At 35.5% G+C, this 14,017-nt stretch overlaps 1 protein-coding gene across 1 annotated transcript in view; it reads left to right on the plus strand.

Annotated features, from left to right (window-relative positions):
* The window catches only part of TTC27 (tetratricopeptide repeat domain 27), a 134,442-nt gene that overhangs the window by 89,964 nt on the left and 30,461 nt on the right, over positions 1 to 14,017 (plus strand). The window contains exons 11-12 of the mRNA XM_072856610.1: positions 8,017 to 8,112; positions 10,298 to 10,420. Of these exons, the coding sequence (XP_072712711.1) occupies positions 8,017 to 8,112; positions 10,298 to 10,420 (219 nt within the window). The remainder of the gene's footprint in view (positions 1 to 8,016; positions 8,113 to 10,297; positions 10,421 to 14,017) is intronic.

Here is a 14,017-nt window from a genome sequence, read left to right on the forward strand (position 1 = left end):
GAAGAATCCATCGAAATAAGCTACTAGAAAAATACTGTGGGGTGGTTAGTGCTGAATCCAGTACAAGAAGGCCTCTTTTCTTTACAGATCAAGGAGACTTCTGTGTCCAGTCTCGGGTAGGAGGAGAAAAAGGCAAAGCAGTAGTTGGGGAATTCATCTGCTGTTTAAAAACGGGTTACACTAATTTGAAAGAATATGCCTGGAAAAAATTTGGTTTTGTTTCAATTAAAGGAAATCAACCTTTTTTTCTTCTCTGCGTAAAGCTGCTAGAAATTGGGGCCATTTTCTTGTGACTTTTTTAAAAAAAGCAGATAACCTCAGACACTGAACAATGTGATTTCTTTCAGTGTAGTGATTGCAAACAATCAGGAAGTTTTTACCAAAACATTGGGCAAAGTAGTTAAAACACTGCTTTCAATGCAAACAGACTTAGCTTTGAAAACTTGCAGCCTGAAGCCTTCTCCTTGAATGCTTCAGTTAATTTTGTTTCAAGCGCTTCTTGTTTTTATAGTTCTAGAGTTGCATTGCCTTGTTAGTAGTTTCTCCCTGTGAAGCGTCCTGACGTCTTTGCAGCTCCTGTGTTCCAGGTGCCCTGTAACCATTCCTCTGCAATACAAAGTAGGCAGTCAGTGGTATACCACATTTTAAAGTTAACTTTAACAAATTTTAAACCAGCTGTTAGTTCCTAGGGAGCAGTGTGATACATAGTCCTCTAGTTGGTTTAAATACACACACCATTTGAGGTCAATCGTATCAAGCAATAATTTCATTGGAAGAATGACTTGAAAGGGTGAGCTTGCAAAGTGAGCAAAAATGGAAATCTTCAAGGCTACAAGATTTTAATGAAACCAAGACTTATATTTGATGAGGGGTAAAAAGAAGGTAAGATTTTTGCCCTTTTAAGCATTGAACTTCTGCAGAGTTCTCACAGGACATTTTTGTCCTCCTGAGAATGTGAATAATGTAAATCTCTAGTAAGTAGTGCTCTTCATCTTGGAATCTTTGCACAATGTAAGAAATGGTCTTTTTGAGTTTCCATGCATCACAGATCATAGTTTAGAATAGTGATCTCTGTAATAAATTTTCCTCAAGTATTTAATGTCATAATTCCCCTTTGAAAATTAGATAAATGAGGGAGAGGGTTGCTTTCTTGATGTTGAAATTAATCCTTACTTAATAGTTTTTGTTTTGTGTTTGGATGCTTTAGTTCTTGATTATTCTGAGATTTTCGTGATTTAACAGAAATACATAATCTGTGAACTTTTTAAAAGCATAGCTCATTATTTTCTTTAAGTCATTTTAGTTTCCAAGCAACTAAGTCCTGTCTTAAATGCCAAAATGCTGTTCTGAATAATGGTTGAATGTAATAAGTCCAAGTGTACTGTGTTTTTGTCTTTTTATCTAGTAATAGGCATATCAATAAAGTAATCACTATTTGGTCATAATCCCCCTCATGAAGTTCAGACTGATATCAACTGTTTTCATTTTTTCCACATTATATCCGTATTTTTCAAGCAGAAATTATTCTCTCCCATTAAGCAAAACTTTACTGCATTGTTATATGAAAACTGTTTTTATTGCTTCATAGTTTCTGGCATTGCTTCACTGGAAGATGAAATATTTTGACCATTGGATTTTAGAAGTCTGGATATGTCTCAGTTTGTCCCAGTGTTCTTGGTTACAGGAGCTCTTGGGTTGACAAAGAGCTGTTAAAACAAGTTTGTTATTTGGATTATAAATATAATTTTTAACTTTTTTTTTTAAAGTGAGTTTACCAAAAGAGTGTGACTCAAGATCTAATTACATATCCACAAGGTACTAAAATACTCATAGTACATTAGAAAAGCTTGGAATATCTGATCTAATTTCTGAGAAAATTCGGAAAACACTAATTATTCTGTGTATTTAATTCTCTGTATTTGTCACCTGCTTTCTAATGTGTATACAGTTTCCGAATTTTAGACACTGATTATATAATATATGTTTTTGTCAGGGGAATGCAGCTTTTATTAGTAATTCTGTATTTATGTATTACCGGGTACACTATTGTGGAACAATAGTGTCAATTACTGTCATAATACATCCCAAATTACCTTGGACTATAGTTCTTTCTTGTGCAGCATTTTTCAGGCTTTATTGTTAGAAAATTTAATTTGGCAGAGGACAGTTTAAAAAATAATAAAGCCACTTAAAGTTTTGAAGCTTCAAGAGTTATGTAGGTTTCCTCTTAGGCAAGTGTTTTAATATCACTGCCCCCAAAAGTAAAGATTTTAAAGCACTTAGAATTAGGTCTTAAGTTGCATGAAAGTTTGAATTAATTTAATGATGAATCTCTGGAAGTTTTACAGAAGTCTGTAAATATTACAGGGTCCACAAGAGCTTCTTGTTGCATAAGCTTAAAAAAATGCCTTCTTTTTGTTTCATAAATACTAGGCAGTAGAAACTCTTTATGTGTGTGACTGAGTTCTGTGGTAAGGAATCAAAGGAGCTTTTTGATGATAAATTTTCCTGTTTATTCATAATTTGTAAAATAAGCTTATGAATAAAATAAGAACTTTGTAATTGTACAACCACAGAGTTACTTTGACAAAGCTTTCCTCCACTTTGTTCTTGAGTAAATAACATAGGTGAGCCCAGTTCAGTTTGGACCATATGCCTGCTAAATTCTTGGGAATCCTAGTAATAATGAGATGAGATGAGATAGCAGGATTGTTTTCCCTACAGAACCGTTTTTATTTCTTACCCCCTTTGTCTCCAGACACCTTTTTTCCAAGCAGCTGAACAATTCCAACTGTGTCTTGGTGCCATGAGGTGCTTTGGTGCCTGATTCATAAGCCAAGACCCACCCAGGCAGTCTCAAAATCCATACTTTGGCACTTCAAAAGGTATATAGGTTGTATAAGTAAAGGCAGATGTCCATAGTTGGCCATTTGTAAAACCTACATTTTCTATTTAATTTTTAATCCAAGATTAATATGCTAATTTGTTGTTTCAGTATTGTGCATTTTTTTGCAAGGCCTGCCTTCTACTTTTCTTTCTTGAGGATGTACTTAATTTTTTACATACTTCTAGTATACTTTTGTCAAATGGGGAGATAGGATGGTAGATGTTCAGCAAATACAACAGTAAGTTTCACTGCTATGTAGTTTGTAATTTTCATAAGCTAAGCAAGCAGAGCAAAAAGGGGGAAATCTGTATTAGTTTTGGCATCTGAAGGGAAAGTTTCCTGTTTATGGTATATGCTGGTATATGCTTACCTTCTAACCTAAATATGGGTCAAGAGTGGCCTAAGCAAGAGGCTGAAAAGCTGAGCAGATGTGACCAGAAGAAGCAGAAGATGGATTAAATGAGTGGAGGGTTAATCTTCTATTTTTTCCTTTAAAAGACAGAAGATGATGTTGGTGCTGGGAAGTAGCACTGGAAGTGGGACAAAGCAGGGGAAAATACAGAGGTGGATACAGAAACGGTGGTACTTTCATCATCTTTGAGTACATTAAAATTAGTTTGCATCAAGTATCATTTGAACAAACTGTAACCAGCAGTCATAGATGCAGATGCTGAAGCTTGGTGTTTTTATGATACAAAGGAGGAAAACATTAAGGAGGCTGCTAGTTGGTTTGCTAAAGATTTGTTGACTTCTGCTAAAGAAACCTACCCATAGAGCACACAGCTGGCAGGAGAATTACAGGAAGAAGCACAGAGCTAAGGGAGCAGCTAGAGTACAAGAGCAGTGGAGTTGTGACATCAACTTGCTGATTATAAAACATACAGAGGTAATGGGTAGAAACAGAAGAAGGGCAAGGAAAATGGAAATAGGTAGTTAGGCAGAGTGTGGAGGGAGGTGTTTTATTGGGGTCAGCAATGTTGGGTTTGGATATGGACAGGCTACTCTTTGGTGTTATTGGGGAGAGAGATCCAGATGGAATTAAATAGTTGCTGTACAAACAAAAGTGTGATGCTGTTTTCAAGATGTTTTGGATAAGTAATGAGTATATTGCTCTTTTCAAAAGACATGAGTCTGGGGCTTTTTTGTTTGTTTTGGGGGGGATTTTTTCCCTAAATAATCTTGGATGAGGAGATCCTTCAGATGAAATGGAAGGAAAAAATGTTTGCGTATAGATGCAGTTTTACATAGTAAGGGACTTTTTTGAGAAAGTAAGTAAACTATTTCATCTGGAATAGAGAGGCTAAGAATAGAAAGAAGGATCTGAATGGCTGCCATTTATTTACCTCAGATGCAAAAAGCTACCTGAAGATTATATTTTAACAAAAGGGACAAAACTTTGATGGACAGGCTTATATCGTAGAATATCTCAAGATGGAAGGGACCCATAAGGATCATGGAGTCCAACTCCCTGCTCCTCGCAGGAATACCTAAAACTCCACCATACAACTGAGAACTCTGACAGGCTTGGTGCTGTGACCACTTCCCTGGGGAGCCTCTTCCAGTGACTGACCGTCCTCTCAGTGAAGAACCTTTTCCTAACGGTTGGACTCAATGATCTTAAAGGTCTTTTCCAACCTAAATGATTCTATGCTTCCAGTGTCCAGTCTGAACTTCCCCTGATGCAGCTTCATTCCATTTCCCTGTATCCTATTCTGGTCAGCAGAGAGAGGAGATCAGCACCTCCCTCTCCACTGCCCTGACCAGTAAGTAGCTTGAGAAATCAAATAGCGTTACATCACAAGAAAATGACATCTCAGTGACCAGAAACCATAAGGGTGTAGTAGTATTTCCAGAGATTAAGTACAGAGATAGGGACTGGCTAAAAAGAAAAAGCTATTAATTCTGTCAGCCATAGAAGAAAAGAACGGTAAAAAATGTGGGGAGGATAAAGAGACTGAAATTTAAGTAGGCTCAAAATGGAAGCTGATATTTTATCATCATCATCATCATCATATGATGTTATACATATGTTGAACATAGAGGCAACACAAGGATGTGCAATGGGAATAAATATATGGAAATGATATCCAAGGTGGGAAAAATCCTTTACAAACTCAGTGTACTCTACTAATCCAGCTCAGCTGGTAATTATCTATTACTTAAGTGATTAGACTGAGGTTGACTAGTAAAGTGATAAAAGCTCTAATGTGATCATTTCAAATTAACATGGTATACTTATCCGAAACCCAGGATACTTATTGTACTTCTTAATCTCTTACCAAAGATTTAAGTATGAGTTGGGGAGAAGGAATTGTAGTTTCTAGAGCTGTCTTTTCCTGCTTTCAGGTGGCAATAATGTAGTCTTTGCTCATGACATAAAATTCCGTCATAACCATCTACGTTTTTGTTGTTTCCAGACTGGATTAGTGTATCTCTCTGTATGGTGCTTTTTGACTTCAGAACTTGTTATCTATGGCAGCTCAAGCCTTGGGGAAAGAGTGTGTTACACCGGGGGGTGTGGGGGGGTGTGTGGGGGGGTGTGATCTGTTAAGCTTAATGTTTTCAAATGTTGCATATGGAAGAACTCATGTATCATTTAGAGTTGTGAATTTTAGTTGGTTTCTGCTGTAGTTCTATTTCACAACTTTCAAGGCAGGAATTTGAGGCTCGGGTTAAACTAAGACACTAAGTCTTAAGTCTTTTCACTGTGTTGCAAATATTCTATATTTACATAGATTTTTTTTTTTTACACGGTATTTATCTCGAAGATTATTAATGAGAAAGAATGCTCTCTTGGCAGTGCTATCTTGCTCATTTTATTGATTCATTGTTCTGTGATTAGATATTAGCCGTGCAACAGGGTTAGGATTCTCATTTTCTCACCACTATACAACCCAAATTTTATTTTGTCAAGCATAATTGAGAAACGTAGAATTCAGCAATTTTTTAGTAACTTATTTTCTATACATTACTAGTAGGCAGAACTATTAGAGCTTATTTTTTCAACATATGAGAGAGTGCATAAACCATGGATTTTAATAACTTTTAAGTTTATTAGCATTTATACTTTTTTAGGGAATGTGTAATATTCATATATTCTACCTACATTTTCAGTTTTTGTTGGAACTCTGAACAGAGTACAGTATTTGTTTTGGGAACGGAGAGAATTCTACTTGCTAATAGTAATATTCTCCTACAACATGTCATTTACATTAGGCTTTTTCTTAGGAAGTGTAGAAAAAATATGGCCACAAATTTTCCAATAAAATATATTGCTTTTGAAAAACTGTTTTTCTTTGAATTCCAGTTTTTCTTTTGGAACAATAGAAATTAAAAAAAAAAAAGCTAAAACAAGAACAAAACGTTTTGATTGACTTAAAACATTTTCTGCCTTCCATTTCCTGTTCTCAAAAACTTATTTTGCGGGACATATTTAGGATTTTCTGGCTTTGCTTAGGCTTAGAGTGATTATTATTTTTAAATTTTCCAACTGTAGTTTACTACTTTGTCTGGTCTTGTAAAATGATTACCCAAGGAATTGGACAGTTTTTCAGTTTAATTTTTGTTGCAACAGAATATAGAAAAATGTAATTCTGCATAGCATTAGAACATTTCAGCAGAACTAAAACTGCAAAATATGGTTTGTTATATAGTTCATAGTCAAGTAAACTCTGTAATTAAATAATACTACTTTAAAGGTTTTATTTTAATCTGACTCCTTTTGGATTGCTTGGAACTGTGTAAAGGAATGTGATTTTATTAGTCTGTCCCTTTCCTTACTACAAATATACCTCAGACATTTTCTTGGGGTAGGTTTCTGGATAATCTCTAGGAACAACTCTCTGAAGATAATTTTATGAGAGAGAATGTGAATAAGAATGAATATTTAAAATATTAGTATTTAAAATCAGGAGATTAAGCGTGGATTTAAAGCTTAAATTATTGCTGCCTGTTGTGATTTTTTGTTACTAAAAGAATGAAGCCACCTAATAAATCCCATTAACATCAATAGCAGTTACAAGATGCTTAGCAGTTTAAATCACGTAACTGCTTATTTTAATTTTATGCAACTATTATTTGCATTATTGATATAGGTTGGGTAGCCAACAGTTGGATTTAGAAAGAGAGAGAAAGAAGCAGTCCTATCCATTTTTTCCTTTTGTTTGGGAATCTTTGCATTCATTTTCCATGCTGAGAAAATTCTGAGAACCTGTCTAGCTCCTTCTATAAATCTTTGACTGACTTGTATGTGAGACTTGGATAGATGAATCATGTAAAGGCAAGTAATTTAATATTCTCTTATTTATACCTCTGGCCTTACATCTGCTAGTTTAGTGATGACTGACATTTGAAGAGAGTTTCTCCCTTATCTTAACATGTCTAACCAACTTTCTGGCTGTGGCTACCTTTAATATTTTATTTTTCTTGCTATTGAATTTTGATTTAAATAACTTCATAGCAGATTTTCAGAGAAAAAGTTACTGCTGAAGCTGCTGCACATTTGCTATGCACAAGTTACCATTCGCTTTCAAAGAGTTTCAGAAGAAAGCATTTCAACAATCCAAAGCTCCACCAAAAGAAAAAAAAAGCCTGAATTGAATTGTACTCCAAGTCACAATAATTTATTCTATATTAGAACTGTGTTTGAAAAGCATGGTCCACTATAATATGTTTGTCTTTCTCTCTCTTTTTAATAAGAAATTTCATGCCTAAAGCACATCAATACTATCTTAGACAGGGAAAAAATAGCTAAAGGATTGAAATGCATTAGGCAAGGTCACTTTAATGTTTTGCACAGTTTTACTCTGCAAATATTTGTTTGGGACTGTAAATTTGATTCTTACTCCTGTTACACGCACTTTGAAATTTGAATCTCTTCAAAGCTTTCTTATTTATTATTAGCTGTAATAAAGAGTTTTTACATAAATGTTTATTACATTGTCTTACATGGGGTAATAAAAAGACTTGTAGCATATTATGGTGTAAGCTTACTGGCATTTAGTGTTATCTTTAATATCATTTCTCCATTAAGTAAAGAATGCCTAAAATCCTGAATGCTTTGAATTTACTTTTTTTAGGTTGATTAAGTCTAAGTAAATACTAAATCAGAATATACGTTGCATTTACAGGCACTTGCAGACCAATTTGAAGATGCAAATACATCAGTATCTGAACGCATGAAGATTTTCTACTGTTGTCAGGTGCCTCCACATTGGGCCATACAGGTGTGAAGCAATCCCATTTGAAGCTTTACTTAAAAGTCTGTGGTTCTTAATATTTTTGGTACTGCATGACTCCGAAGTCAAGACAGTGTGATACAATCTTGAGTTGAAACACTGTAGAAATAAAGATGTAGCCTAACAACACACCAGGTTTTTCTGGAAAGAAATCAAGTTCTGCAGTGTTTTGCTTTCAGATGTCTTGTTCTGTCATGCCCAGAAGTAATTGCTGTAGTGCAATTCTTTTTTTGACTTTCCGTTTTCCTTCAGTAAAAAATGGACCAAAACTCTCAAGCTTCCAACAGATCTCCTGTAAAAATAATCTTGCCACTGTCTTGCTATTTATTACTGGTTTACTTATGCTACAGTTACTTGCATCTTTCTCATCTTTTAATGATCACTCACTTTGGGTTGTTTTCAGGAAGTGGATCATGGTCCAAGCAGCCAAATTAGGAGTCAAAAGTACACTGAAGAACTCCTCAAGCTGAGAAAGTTTTTATTTTCGACACATGCCCCTTTTTACTATTGGTGACAGGATATTTTTTTTTCCAAAACTACACTGTTTATCTTCACAATAAACTCTTTCTAGAACAGAAATCTACACATTAGAGTCTTATCTGATGATGCTGTATTTAACAAACTTAAGAAAACTGCATCACATACCTCCAAAGGTGTTCATGTTGTTTACTTTTAATGGTGTTTTATTCCTTTTTGATTTCTAACCTCAGTGTGTGTTGCTTTAACCTATCATATCTTCTCCAAGCATTCTCAAATTATTCCACACAACCTTTCAACAGGCACTTGCAATAAAACTAGCAAATGTGGTTTTCATTTCCAGTTGTCAGAGTGGCACTTTTCAATCCAAGCCAATTTTCCAAGCCAAAGATAGAAATACTAAAATAGGGATTTATGATGGAAGATGGCTGCAGTCTTCTAGTCATAGTAATGAAGAGGCATTGCCTATATAAATTTTACCAAATTTGACTCTGAGTAACTTTAATAAAACATAAATAAGATTTAGTTACAGACACTGGCAAATGTAGATTTTTTTTCCTAAGCGATTAATATCAAGCTAACAAATAATTACTTTGTTACAGATTTTCAGTTATGTATTTATGTCAAAGAACTGTAGCCAGTTCTTAATTTTTTGACTACCAGTCTATTTCCGTATGGTGACTCCTTGGATTTGTAACAGATACTGAACCCAAGCCTATAAAGAGAGGTCCATGACATCTGTGGAGAACTTCAGGGAATCCATTCAGGATCACCAAAACCACTGCAGAAGTTCATTGTATGGGATCTCATAGCATAATTAGGTGTCCTTATACAGAATGCTCCCATTTGTTTTTACAAACCAAATAGTACATCTGTCACACATAGTAAATAAGTTATCCTTTCTTCAAAGGTGAAAAACTATACAGGATTTTAATCTCCTCTTAAAAAATAAACAAAAAACCAAAGACAACTTTTCAAAGTCATGAAAACATACCTCATTTATTTTTAAATTAAAAAGATTACTCATTTATTTTCATAAGTACACTGAAATAATAGCTGAATTTGAAATAACAAAGAGGCTGACTTATCTGTGAGGAAAACTCAACTAGGGAGTTGAACCTGAACTCAAATCCAATATTGACTTGACTAAAAACTAACACCCTTTGGCAGTGGCTGTTTGGGACAGTGATTTCTCACGAGTACCTAACAAAATTGTATCAGAGCCTTTCTCTCCATCTGTGTTTGCACAGGTACAGATTACTATGGCAAAGCATTGCTAGAAGAGGCTTTAATGCTCTCCTTCAGCCTCTGTTTCCCACTCTTAGCATTCCCAACATCCTGCTGCAGCTGCTCTCCAGCTGCATGGTCCATGCACCTCATTTAAGGGGTGGAACTTCAGCTCTCTCAATTCATCCTTGCCATGTCTGTTTCCATTTTTGCATTATATTATAAACTAGTTCAAAGTAATTAAGCTACTGACATGAACAAAAGTCAAATCAAAACAATTATTGCTCTATTGATGGGATTTTTTGAGGTATATACATTGTTTGAGGCTCCTGCTTGACGTTTCAAGAGAATAATTTCATATTCTCTGTCTGCTTCTTCTTGATGTCAGAAATGCCTCTAACATCTTTTAAAAATGTAAATAGTATTTACTTACCTATTTTCAGTTACCTGGAATTTCTTATCTTTCCAGCGTCAGCTTGCAAGCTTACTCTTTGAGCTGGGATGCACCAGCTCTGCCTTACAGATATTTGAGGAGCTGGAAATGTGGGAAGATGCAGTGATCTGCTATGAAAGAGCAGGACAGCATGGAAAGGTGAGAAAAATGAGTTTTACAGCTGAGTCTTGAAATAGGATCTGAAGTATGAAAGACTGGCTTGAGCTGTCAGTTCACTAATGACATTCACTTCTACAGGGGTGTATCACGACAAAAGTCTGTTTAGGAAAAATGGACACGACACACGAGTCTGTCATAACCTGTGAATGCTCAAAAAAAAAAAGATTTGGGGTAGTGACCACATGAAATAGAAGTTGGTAAATGAGAAATAAGTTAAGAAGCAAGAAGATTGTGATAGTGATTCTTGAAAATATTCAAGGAAAATTAACAACTGTGGATGCAAAGCAAGGTGTAATGTGGACATTTCAAGAAGGCTGTAGCAGTGATTCATGATGGGGTCTTAAAGCTTTGTCTGGAAGGGATATTAGTTTTCTTTCCCACTTGATTTCAAACTATTAACTGTAGTTTTTAAAAACACTTTAAATAGAACAACATTGGTGCTTGATGTATTTAATTACCTAATGTTAACAAACTCAAATTACAGAATCAAACATTTGAGACAAGAAGTGGCGTAAGATTAAAAGGCTTTATTTTGTTAAGTCTATGTTGATGTTTTCCTGAACTTCTCTGTCATTTCTTTAACACTGCTGCAGCTACGTGTGATCAGCTCCAGACAAAGACAATTTAAAGCCATCACCTAATTCTATGTATTGGTGGCAGAATTGTTTAAAAATACTGGTAGCAGGCTGTAGCAGCCTTCCTATTGTTGATTATTTTGCTGTTACTATTAGAGCAATGGTAGGAAGATTTTAGAAAATGATACCTGGAAGCAGTGCCTACTTGTGTGTAACTTCGGCTGTGTTCTCTTTCTGGTGCAATCTCTCACACATAAAGACTGTAACAGGAATTTATGCTATCAAGCATTGTTTTCAGAATTTATATAGTTTACAGAAATACTCACTTTCAGACAAAAATAAGTTTTTTCTTTTCTCCCCTATTCTCTCCTTCTGTTTGGTATATGGTAACATTAAATATATGAATGTAGGTATGCCTTTATGAGGACAAAATCACAAAGACTATGCTTAAACTAATTTAAGCTTACGAAATAGAGAGTTATAACTTCAATTAATAGAAAAAATGCAGAATTTCGCATACTTAGATATTTTTTCTAATTATTGTGCAGCGATGTCTAGATTTTGGTCATCATAAACTGACAGATATGTTTTGCTGGCAAATTCTGTGTCACATTATGCATGCCTTGGGGATAGTATGCTAATATCCCAATCTTTTTAGTACAGTGGAGAAATAGAGGTCAATATTTTCCATTTCCTGGAAATGCATTCTGTCCTACTTGCATTCACAAACTGCCCTTAGGGAGTTATGAAAATGGCACTCGGAGAATAGGACAGGATATCTGACACAGGAAACTGCTTAGAAATGCTTTCAGAATGAGGGTTTGTGCTGTGCTTTGAAAAACAGAAAATGCTATATAAGTACTAAGTAACAGTAGTGCTGGGGGAAAAGCTAGCTTCAGATCAAAAAAGCCAGAAAATTAGAAACATTTAGCTGTACACCAAGGGGAGTGACTATTTGTGCTCCTTATCAGAAAGCTTTCAGAGCATGAACTGTTTGTATTTATCAAAAATGTTTTTATGTTTTTAAACATGGTAGTTACTCTTTTAGAAATGCATGAGAATCTACTAGAGCAATGTGTTGTTCAGTAGATGTTCATGTTGTTAAAGAACTTAGCATATATGTGCCCAAAAGAACAAACTCTATTTAATAAACTTCTGCATGTTTTTCACTCACAAATGCTTTTATATAGAAAACCTGAATGTAAATACTGAAAAATCTAAGAAAACAGCCAGATATCAACAATATCAATCCATTTGATGGGTACTTACGCATTAAAGTAATATGTTCCTTCCTCCTACTTTTGAATTATGCACTGACAAAGAAACAGAGCATGTAGATAAGGCTATGCAAAGCTCCACATTACGCACTTGGGAAATATATAATTCACTCAGTTATAACAGGGCCAGGTAGCAGTTACAAATTTTGCAGAGTAAGATGTCACTAACATTTAGCAAACTTATTTGTGGATCTTTTACTGTTACTAGATATGGCTCTGTACTCACTTGTTTCATAATCTGAACAAAGTTAGTAGAAACTGGTATCATAACATGAGTCAACAGAAGAGTAACGGAGTGCCAAGTGACGAGCAAAACAGGGCACAGAACAAAAAAAAAAGTATGATAAAATCTGAATGCACAGTATGTTGATAGTTGCTGTGGCTTTCTCATTCCAGTCTTTTACTCGTTGTAAAAGACTTGTTGCAAACAGACTTGTTGCAAACACAGACACTAATCTCCATGTGTGTAGTGAGAACTGGTGTTGGGAAGTGTCCCTCTCCCTTCTTTTAATTGTGAGGGGGACCCAGAGATCTTGAGAGTATTATTTACATCGGACAACTTTATTTGGTTAAGGTGTGAGAGGCCTCTTCAACCTCACCAGAAATGGGTAATACACTAAAAATGGTTCTATTTCCTTTCTGAAGAAAAAAGAAAGGATAAACTGGAGATGTGAATTTTCAGTTCTTCCAAATGAAGTGAGGCCTTCCTCCCTTGCAGGAGTCTAGAGCATGGTAGCTGCTGACCTTTGATAAATTCATGAGATCTACCTTTTAGCATCAGCCTGGTATTCCGTCTTACAACCCCTTTTTCAGCCCTATCCCTGTTCCATCATCTCCTCAGAGTAAACAGCATGGTACAGTCTGGTTTTAGACCAACTTACCCAGCAATCCACATTCTACAGAGTTATTTTTCTTGCCATGACATGACACAGAGATCTCTAAAACATTCAAGCGAGGAAACACAATTATGGTAAGATCTCAGAAGCTCACCTTTAAATTCAGAAAATGCTTCCCAGATGCAAAGTCAAGTAGTACTATACTGATTAGTGCATGAGATCATTCAATAACTTGATTGATTTCCACTACACATCATGACTGATGTAGAAGGCAGGTAAGCTCTCCTGTATGTAGCTACAAAATTGAGAAAGAGGAGTAAATGGCTTGCCCGAGGTCATGCATGAAATTACAGGGAAGACGAAATGAAAACTGAAGAGCTCTCCTTTTCTCTCACTACCTCTTTCCATGCTCATCTGTTCTGCTTCTTCATGCTACTTCTCTGGCAGCCTAGCAAATAACATGCAAGCAGAAAAGATGAAAGCATTTTAGGAAATACTTTGAACTAGCAAAGGAGTGAATTGTCAAATAATACCACTGGTAGATCTGTGAAGAGTGAGGCTAATAGGGTCTTTTAGGAAATAAATAAAATACAAGCATGGGAACACGTGGATGGGACAGCAAGTGGAAATTTATGGTCGAGAAGCCAAATGCAGGATGAACCTTGAACTTGGTTTCCAAGAGTCTCTGCAGTGAGTAATAAAAAGGCACCACCTTTTATTTAAAACAGAACCCTCTTTACTGACTGTGGATTTTCGTGAAGCATTGGTTAATTCCTGTACCAACTGTAGTAGTCCAGAAAGCAAGATAACAGCCTAAATCTTTCTCATGTTTAGATCAACTGACTTTTGAACTGAGTATTGAATTCCATCCATTCTGGTGCAGACCAT

Source organism: Ciconia boyciana, chromosome 3 (assembly GCF_034638445.1).
Source record: "Ciconia boyciana chromosome 3, ASM3463844v1, whole genome shotgun sequence".
Lineage (NCBI taxonomy): Eukaryota > Metazoa > Chordata > Aves > Ciconiiformes > Ciconiidae > Ciconia > Ciconia boyciana.